This window comes from Platalea leucorodia (genome assembly GCF_965183815.1).
Source record: "Platalea leucorodia genome assembly, chromosome: W".
NCBI classification, from domain to species: domain Eukaryota; kingdom Metazoa; phylum Chordata; class Aves; order Pelecaniformes; family Threskiornithidae; genus Platalea; species Platalea leucorodia.
Window position 1 is genome coordinate 32056707 of NC_138859.1, and position 9781 is coordinate 32066487.

The 9781-nt window shown below is 43.3% G+C and overlaps 1 protein-coding gene across 1 annotated transcript in view; it reads left to right on the forward strand.

Moving 5' to 3' along the window:
• LOC309601512 (ubiquitin-associated protein 1-like) overlaps nucleotides 1–7253 on the forward strand; it is a 38909-nt gene extending 31656 nt beyond the window's left edge. Inside the window, exons 7-10 of the mRNA XM_082334545.1 lie at nucleotides 2586–2621; nucleotides 3078–3275; nucleotides 4567–4668; nucleotides 6101–7253. Coding sequence (XP_082190671.1) covers nucleotides 2586–2621; nucleotides 3078–3275; nucleotides 4567–4668; nucleotides 6101–6241 — 477 coding nt within the window. The 3' untranslated portion in view covers nucleotides 6242–7253. The remainder of the gene's footprint in view (nucleotides 1–2585; nucleotides 2622–3077; nucleotides 3276–4566; nucleotides 4669–6100) is intronic.
• Nucleotides 7254–9781: the final 2528 nt, after the last annotated feature.

Genomic DNA, 9781 nt, shown 5'->3' on the forward strand with positions numbered 1-9781 from the left:
AAGTTCTAAAATTACTTAGAGGACACTTAAAGACAACAGCTGGCATGAAGTTGTCTCTTTGTGAGTAAGAGCAGAAATTTGAGTAAGCTTGTGGGCTTTTTTTTTCCATGGAACCTAAGATCTGGACACCAATACTCCTGAAGCCTACTGAAAGCTGTATAGTCAAATCCTCTAGCTGGCTCTAAAATAATCTGTTTTCTTCTGTCCAATATAAGCAGTGGTTCTGTGGTCTTACTGGCATACTGTAGGTTTTTGTGCGACATCATGTTTTCTGAAACAAGTGACACTGCTTCTCTCCTGTTGTTCTTTCAGCTCTTTTCAGGCTTAGGTAAATGCACTATTAATTGCAAAATACAGTATTCTGGCAACTAGTGTATTCATCAGAGCACAGCAGAACAGCTGTTTATTGATCACTACAACAAATTTAATACAGTAAACTTTGACAGAAGCAGCAATGTGCTGAGCAACTGCTCACTGCTACAGATCACAGGTTTGAGGCGATTGTATGATCATATGTAGCTCAGAGGTGAAACCTTGAAGTATGACACGATGCATCTCTAGGGATTAACATGAAAGATCACTTACACCTAGATAGATGGGCATTTAGATGGCCAAATTTTCACTCTAACTATTCAAATCTCTATGCTGGATTAAAACTTTAATATTAAAGACCAAGAGGGAGGGTGTATTCTTGAGAATGTTCTTTTTTTTGAAGCTCACTGGTTTGCTTTTTGCAGCATTGGCAGAGGGAGAAATGACTAGTGAAGACAACAGGTTGGAATTAAACAAATCTGGTCAGAGACCTGACTAATATGATGCATTTTATTTACAGAAATCTCTGATTACAGGAGGATGGGGCACTCCTGGTGGACCATTCAGATTATATACCACTGCAGTAGCATGATGTGTGTGGGCACACCAGCTGCAGGCAGGGCTCCTGGCCTCTGTATGAAGTCCCTAAAAGTAATCACAGTGTGCAAGCACATGCTGAAAGCACTGCATGTCTGCTTCTTGAAGGGCACTGAAATGCAAGTTTGAGACGTCAGGGAGCGCGGCTGCCGAGTGACCAGTCCTGGCTTTGACCCCTGCAATTCCTTTAGGTATTTCCTTCCTCCACTGGAAGTCACTGACCACAAGCACAGGTTGTCAAGCTCAAGTAGATTGAGGAGGAGGAGTTGGTTTTCCCATACTCTTGAATCTCTGGTGTCAGAAGCAGTTTTGGTTTTCCTGGCTGCAGCATCAGTAACAAAGCATCATCCTTCAATTTGATAACCAGCTGATTTCAGGGCTACTCCAGACCCCCATTTCAGTGTATCCCATATTCTAGTGCTTTTTGCTCTGGCAAAAGTGCCTGGAGAGGGTGTGTGTGAAGAGTTTTGAACCCCTCTACTACCATGAGGAGAGGTTCTTGGGTAAACCAGTCCATCAGACTGAATATGATTTCTCAGGTTTTGTCTACTAGAAGAGAAATTCTTACCCTGGAGATGAAAATGGTCAGAAATGCAGAACAAAACCTTGGTGGTGGTTTGGTTTTGGTTTTGGGTGTTTTGGTTGGTTTTTTTTTTGTTGTTGTTGTTGGGTTTTTTTGGGTTTTTTTTTGTTGTTGTTTTTTTTTTTTTTTTCCAGATAAATGGAATTTGTCAAAATCCTAATACCTTTCCTCAGAACTGTTTTTCTAGAAACAGTTTTTTTTGTTGTTTAGTTTGGGCCCAAACAAGGCCTTTCTGAAAGAATTGAACAAGCTTTCAAGCAATCTATGTTGGCATAATAAGTATCAAGAAACACAAAAAAACTGAGGCTTTTGGTCCACAGTGATTTCTTGCAGTCTTTTCTAATTCTATTTAAAATGCAGGAAGACTTTTAAATGGATGAATTGAAACGTGCAGATTTGGCAGGGGCAAAGTTCTGCCTTTGCACTGCTGTTATCTTGGGCGAAGTAGTATAAAGTGGTTCTGCAGAAACGGAGCAGGTGTACAGCAGGGAACGTTACCTAGTCTTGTTGGCATACTGGGAATAGAACGAAGTGTTGGGCGTTGGTAGAAAAATCACATGCTCTTTTTAGCCAGTGTGCCACATTGCTCATGTATGGCGTATGAAATGCAGTGCTTTGAGAGTAGAAAAGAGGTATGTGTTTCTCTTGCCCCTTCTCATGGTCAAAAAGTCAAGAGAAGTCTCTAGGCAATGACTTCAAAATTATCACTGTCATTCAGGCCACGTAGCACTGGGTCAAGAGCTGAACAGGAGCCAGCGTGTTACACTGAGCTGTATGAACATGTAGCTGTTACAGTGACAGAATAAACAAGCTTACAATTATTATGAGAGGGGACACATCCTTCTTGGAGTATAATCTGTTTGTAGAGCGCTGAGAGAAGACGCAATCCTTATGATGGCTATTCTATAACTGCATACAACTGTGTAATGTCTGCATCTCACATGTGGAAGCCTGATCAGACCACAAGTCTCTCCCTAGTATGGTAGACTTATTCCCAGATTTCTCCCATAAAACCCTTCTCCCCCAGCTGTAGCAAATTCTGCTCACTAGTGCATAATGTTTATAGTCATCTTATTCATGTGTTGTCCAACAGGTACACCCAGACTACAAGGAAACAGAAATACCTGTGGTAAGTTCCCAAATACCTGTGTGCTTGCACTGGATCCTGTTTCTGAAAATCTTCAGAAGTAGTGTTCCTTTGAGTACAGAAAATCATAGGTGACGAGCAAACTCGGGGTGAAGGAAGCAATCTCCATGCTTCCTCTGAGGTACAGGGTTTGGCTGTATCATAAGGACCTTCACTGTTGCAAAGGTTGGGTATTGAAAGGTTTTGGTCCCACTGGTAGGAGAGGGTATATTGCAAAGAATCTGGGATGTTAATTGTTGTTTTGAGGGTAAAAAGAGTATGGTGGGAGTCAGACTGCATACTGCTTGGTTTCATCCTAACAGTGAGTAACTTCCCAAGGGCAGTATCTAGAAAGCTTCTCGGATTAATTACATGGGGTATCCTGGTTCTGCACTAGCCAGAAACAGGATGTGGGGATGCAGATGACGACTACCTCAGCCTCTGGGTTTTCCCCTTCAGGTAATGCACCAAAATTTCCCAGTATCTAAAGTGCCCAATAACACCAGCCGCACAAAGCGGTCAGGTGGCCCCACTCCTGAACTACAGCAGGCCCTCTCTGCTAGTGAGAGGCAGTGCATAGAGACGGTTGTCAACATGGGGTACTCGCCCGAGAACGTCCTGAAAGCCATGAAGAAGAAGGGACAGAACATAGACCAGGTAAGAGCTTGTGCAACGGGAAAGAAACCCTTGATTGGATGCCGATTCTGCTGAGAAACAACCTTGGGTTTGCAAAATGGATGTGGGAGAATACTTTTATTCTAACAGGGAGTTGCAGCCTGTAGTCACTGCGATGTTAACCGCTAGAGAAGTTGTCACCTGGCAGTAAAGGCTCCCAAAACCGAAGAAAAGAGTGTCTGCGTGTGTTTCTGATGAGAGACTGCTTGAGTCAGCCACGCCTATGGGTGCTGGGTTGGAGCTGCGCTGAGCTTGGGATGGGCCCTTAGCTCCATGTGAAGCTGGGAGAGGTACTGGGTCTTCCCAGGAGCCACAAAACCATCTAAAGGAAGCTTAGCATGGCTCTATGCTATGCTTAGTGCTGTGTGACAAAAAAGCATAAAGTGCTGCAGGGTGAAGTGTGGCTCTGGGTCTTGGATCTGCTTCAAACAAATATTTTAAAACAGGGAGAGCATGGCCAAACTTTCCATGCTGACCCTAGACAGGCTGTGTGCTGTGCAGGCCGTTGCCTGGCAGGACTGTGCCTGGGGAGGAGGAGTGTCCCAGTGACTTCTGCTTGTGGAGCTGATCTGCTTGCCCACTACCTATGCATTGAGAGCAGTTTAAGCTGTGCGCTGGAGTGAACTGTAGTATCAAATGGAAAAAAATGGCCCTTAGGAGGGCAGTTTTAAATCCTACCGTATTTGCAGGCTGCATTCTTTTGCCTTCCTAGCATTACCTATCTGACCTTTCCCCATACCTCTCAAAGCTGAGGACAGATAAGAAATTTGGCAGCAGTTTCTAGGCACGTGAGCTGGGATTTGCAGCTCACTCACCAGTATGCTGAGTTGATCTTAAAAGACTGACTGCTTTCAGATTGCATCAGCTCTTGCAGCTGTCTGAGAGGAAGCTAAAAACACATACCTTGACTGCTGGACCTACAGTTTCATTTTAAAAACTTTTAGTATAAAAAGCACAGTTAAACTTCTGCCTTCTGCTCAGTGATCAGGCATGGAAGGCTAAAGATAGGCTTCTGAGACTGTTTTGACTAGAGTGAAAGATGATGTTCAGAGCTGGTGGGAGAGCTCAGGAGGACAGAAGGGCTTGTCTGTTCTCTCTGAACAAGCTCTTGCATAAAGAGCATCTCAACTTTACTAGGAAGGACTTATCTCAGTCCCTGGTGAAGCCTGGGGTAGAGTCATACTCAGCCCCTTTGCAAGTACAGAGATGGTATTCAACTGCGTGCTGCGCACGCCACTCTGCAAACTTAGTTTCTTTTCTTCATTTCCTACAGGTTTTGGATTACCTGTTTGCACATGGACAGCTTTGTGAGAAGGGCTTTGATCCACTTCTTGTTGAAGCAGCTTTGGAAATGCACCAGTGTTCAGAGGAGAAGGTGAGGGTGCAATGTGCTAAGTAATAGAGAGAACGCTCTGTGATGGGGAATTCCAGCAGCAGTTCCTCTAGCTGATGTAATTCTGGCTTTCGTGGTAATGCTGCCTTGTTTCTAAAAACTGACTGCCAAAGGACACCTTTGCGGTGATAAAGTGAATATGTGTTAAAGCATTAGAATTCTTCTGTGTTGCTTTATCACTCTCACTTGCATGCATTTTTATGGGGGCAGGATTTTTTAAAGACCCTGCTTATTCTGGTTGTAATGTTTTGAACCCAGAGTTCTTTTGTGGGCGAGGTGTTTGGTACAGAGACAGTTAATTTCAGAAGCAGCAAATTATCTTTCAAACCCTGCCAGCATGCCCTGGCCGTGAATTTTCTCCCTTGTAGAAATGCATCTGCCTGGCTGCTCAGCAAATTGGGTTAGGGCTTGCTCTGGAAGAAGCTGGAAAATGTTTTTTGGGGTCTGGTTCATTGTCTGGCTGCTTTACTGGCACCAAAGGTACAGAGGCAGGAGTGGGTAGCCAGGGCAGAGGACAGCAGGATCTTTTAAAGTCTGCCAGCCTGTTGTGTCCCAAGTTATTATATGAAATCTTTAGAGGTGCAACCCAACCCCCCCAGGCGTATATATGCCTTCCTGCCTTTCTTGGACTTGGTGATGAGCTTGCAAACAGAGGAACAATAGTGTGAAGATGGGAGAAGTGACTGAGTTCAGGAAACATATTTGCTGCTGGCTTAACCCCAAAATTGGAAATGGCTAATCTCCTGATTGCCCATTTCAACCTGCTTTCTTGTTTTCAGGGTTTTCTTTCCTCTGGAGTGGAGGCACTGTAAATGGCAGGGTTCATAAAAGTCTGATCAGCTGATTCACTTCTTGTCACTTTTATTTTTTTTCAAAGCTCAGGGAGGATTCATGGTTGATGTTGGTGGTATCGTACACAGTGTGTCCAATAGGGTTTGTGCTAATCCCCCAAGTTTGCCCTAGATCTGAAGAGCCAATTGATAGCAAGGGCTACTGTACTGTTCCCAAGTTGAAGTAACTTCAAAAAAATCCAGATGCAGCAGGAGCTGCTGGATGGGGGAGCAGGGTGCCATTAATCAGGGAGCTCAAATTGGGCCAGGCTGATAAATTTCCTACTGGGAGAGAGACACCCCCACAGACTGAGCTTTGGTGCCCTTGCTGAAGAGGATTTTGGAAATGCAGGACTGCAAACACAGGGGACTGAAGGTGAGGCTCTGTGGGCTACTGCACCCAGAGCTCCACTGGCTCTGGTGTGAGTGGACTTTCTCCAAACAGAACTGGAACGGGCTGTACTTGGGGAGGAGGAATCCACCTCATGGGGTGCCCAGTTGCTGAAGACTGGCTCTGTGCTAAACCTCCACCAAGCACTGATCCTCTTTTCTTTTGCAAATAATGGACTGTCTGTGTCTTTCAGATCACAGAACTTCTCCAACTAATGAGTCAATTTAAAGAAATGGGCTTTGAACTAAAAGACATTAAGGAGGTCTTATTATTACATAACAATGACCAACACAATGCTTTGGAAGATCTAATGGCCCGTGCAGGAGCTAGCTGAAAACACATTCCTGGATTCTCTGGGTGCAACGGAGCAGGACCAGCACTGCCACCTTCACATCCAGTGTGACTTGCTCTCAGCAGGAAGGAGTCCGGCTTTTTTACATACGTGGGAGAGTGACTGAGCAAGCCTGCCTGCGTGCATCACTCCAGCATTTCTCTTTCCACTGAGAGCCAACTTTCTTTCTTTCTTAAATTAAATTTTTAAAGTGTCCTTTCCTAAGTTTCCTTTTTCCCGCTTGGCCACGGAGAGTTTAGACTGCCCAACCTCTACTGGAATTGTACATAGGTAGAGACAGGAGTGGTTTCCCTCCCTCACTGTTGCACTGGAGTTGGACAGAAGAATACTAAGTTGGTTATGAAACTAGGATGCTTTGGTTCTTTGAAGCTGCTTTCATGGTGTCTGCTTGTACTGAATTACTTGACTGTGTCACAGTCCAGATTAACTGGTTAAATTTGACCTTTAGTGCAATGGAGTTTTATTTCTTTGGTTGAAAGTTAGCCTGTAACTTAGTAAAACACTGATTCGGAAACTGTTGCTATGCATAAAGAGAGAAGCTGTTCCTCTTGTGGGTTTTTTTTTTTTTACCCATGCATCCAACATTTCTGCCAGACATGAGCATCCAATGCCAAGTGGTGTATAAGTTCTCTTGAAACAGGTAACCTGTGAACTCTACATGGACCTGCAACTTGCGTTGGTTCTTGAACCTGAAGGCAGAGAGCTGGGGCTCAGTATTCTTAATCCCCCAGGCTTGTAGGATATTTAAGACAATGCCCTGCTAGGAAATCAGTTATCTTTTTGTTTTAAATAATACTCAGTGTGATGCAGGAGATTTCTTTCAAGCACTTTCTTTAAAACAAATATACTCACTGCATTAGTTCCATTTTTCACACTGCTATAGAATTACATAATAACATCTAGTACTAGAAATCAGGTTTGGGGTTGGTTTTGATAGTTCAAAGTATTATGTTGTACATTGTTCAAATTCTAAATACATAAAATATCAGCAGTCTTGAGGGATCTTTGAAGTAATTTGCTAAATATTTTGATTCTGCAGAAGAACAACTAATAAAACCTTCAAATATAACTCCCAGTGTCGTGGTTCCCATCTCTCATGCTCTTTGGCTTCAGCAGATGAAGAAGGTGCTGGATCCTGCCTGCCCGGGTGCTGCCTGTTCCTGTAGGCACGCATGAACACTGTGTGTTGGGCAGAATGGACAGAGGTCTTTGGGCAGGTGGCTGCAGTGGTGGAATGTGCTGCTCTTTTCTGTGGCTTATTTTTGTTCTGTTGCAAAAACCAAGCCTAGGGATCCAAACTCATGTTAGAGCATGGAGCTGGGAGTGTTGGACTTTGGGAGGGGAAAACGGCTCAGCTTGTTGCCTCAGTTTAGGTTTTTCAGTAAGAGGTTTTAGCTCATCAGGACCCTGAAGGAGATGGCATTTGTCTCCATTATGTTGTTAACTTTATACGACCAAAACATCTAATTTGGGTCCAGTGTTAACTCCTGGAATTCTCTGTGAGGTGCTCAACTATGTTAATTACATACCTTTTCTTAAAATAAAATGATGCTGAGGAGAGATGTAGCTGGCAAGTATCTAAGAGATTTGGAGATGGATGATGAGTAGGACCAGGGCAGATTGCCTTGCATCGTATCCTGTAGCATTGAGCTTCACCAGCTTCTAGTGGTGGGGCTGAAATTAAAACTTGTCTAAGAAGGACATTCAGCAGCTGCTGCCTCTGTGGGTGCAAGTAAAGCAGTTGCCCAGCTTTCTTTCCCAGGTGAGAAATGTGACAGTTTGAAACAAGGAAATGGGGTTCCTGATTGTGGCAATTAAACACGGATTCCGCATATGAGTTTAGGCGAAGACCCTTTATTTTACAATCTGTCCCTTTTATAATATGATCTAGTGTCCATGAGTCTCTTCAGCTTTGCTTATTGGTTCTTCCTCATCCTTATTTTTCTGCCTCTAAGTTTCACAAACCTGTTTGTAACAAGCCTCAAGGGCACAGCTGCATCTCGTCAAAGTAAAACACAATCTCATTTATTCCCACAATTCCCCCTTTTTGTTTTTCTACCACAAAAGCTTGTTTAATCATATTCTATAGCATTTTCTGTACCCAAGACACTAGACAAGAAACTATCGTTATTATAGTGCAAAATATTAGTAACAAGACAAAAACCATTTTGATTAGAGACATTATCCACCTGCCAATTCCCCAACTTGTTAGTAAGTGATTCAGCCAACCAAATCCATCACTGACTTGTAATTTGCTAACTTCAAATCTTTGATTGCTTTATGGATTAATTCGGAGTTATCTGGTAAGTCATTCCCCATCAGTCTTCTCAGAGTTCATTGTCTTCTGCTGTTCGTTCTTGTTATCCGACGCAAGAGCCAGTCTTACGCACCTTGCAGGTACCCACTTAGGTCCTACATCTGTTGAGACACAAGCATACCCTCTGCCCCAGGTTAGTAGATCAAAAGGACCTTCCCAATTACCTGTTTGTAGCGATTTTGTAAAAACTCGGGCCTTCTGTGGTGTGGCTGTTAAATCTTTTGATTGAAGAGACAGAAAATGAGAGATAATAACAGGAATATTATTTTCAGGCATGTTCAGGTAGTTTAACACATACAGGGCTTTACTTTGTCTGCTGGAGTGGCTCCTGGCATTCCCCCTTTTTGTTTTTGCAGGTTCAATTGTTTGTTGCAAGATTTTCCAGCCCAGATATTTCCAAGGCTCAGTTTTTTGCACCTTTTCAGGGGCTATTTCAAGTCCATATCTGTTTAGAGCTCGTTGTATCTCTTTTTCTTAGTTGTGGGCAATCTCTTTTAAAATGTCCAGTTTTTCCACAGAAGAAACATGATTTCTGCACTTTCATTGCGGCGGCAAAAGCTGTAGCTAATGTTTCCATACTATGGGACATTGACCCTGCCTTTTGGGTAGCTTCTATCATGTCCATTAAGGAGGGATTTTTTTAGAGGCAAAAGCACTTTTTTACAGTCCGTATTCGCATTTTCAAAGGCTAATTTTAAGAGTAGGACCTCTCTTGCTTCTGCATTTTTGACTTGTTTTTCCAAAGCCTCTTTAAGATGATCTAAGAATGAGAGATATCCCTCTCCTCTCCCTTGCTTTATTAATGTAAATGATTTTGTCGCTCTTCTGACATCCGGCACTTTTAGTAATGCCTGTAAAGCAAGGTCTCTGCCTTGTGCTAATATCTCTGGTCGTAATCGTGCCTGTAACGTTGGATGATTTAGCGGCGGATCCCCCATAAGCTGTGGGAGTCCTGCCCCTTGTAAAGGGTCGCCTTGTTGTCACTGCATATTGATAATTGTGGCATTTTGACAGGCGGTACGCCAGGTGCTTTCAAAGGTCACCTTTTGCGTTGGGGTCAATATAAGATTAGTAAGAGTGCATATATCAAATGGTACTATTTCATTTGTAAATATTCCCCGTAGCAGGGATTGTGTAAAAGGAGAACCCAGTCCATGTGCGGCAACTGTTTGTCGTAGATCTTTTAAAACATTACAGCCAAAAGG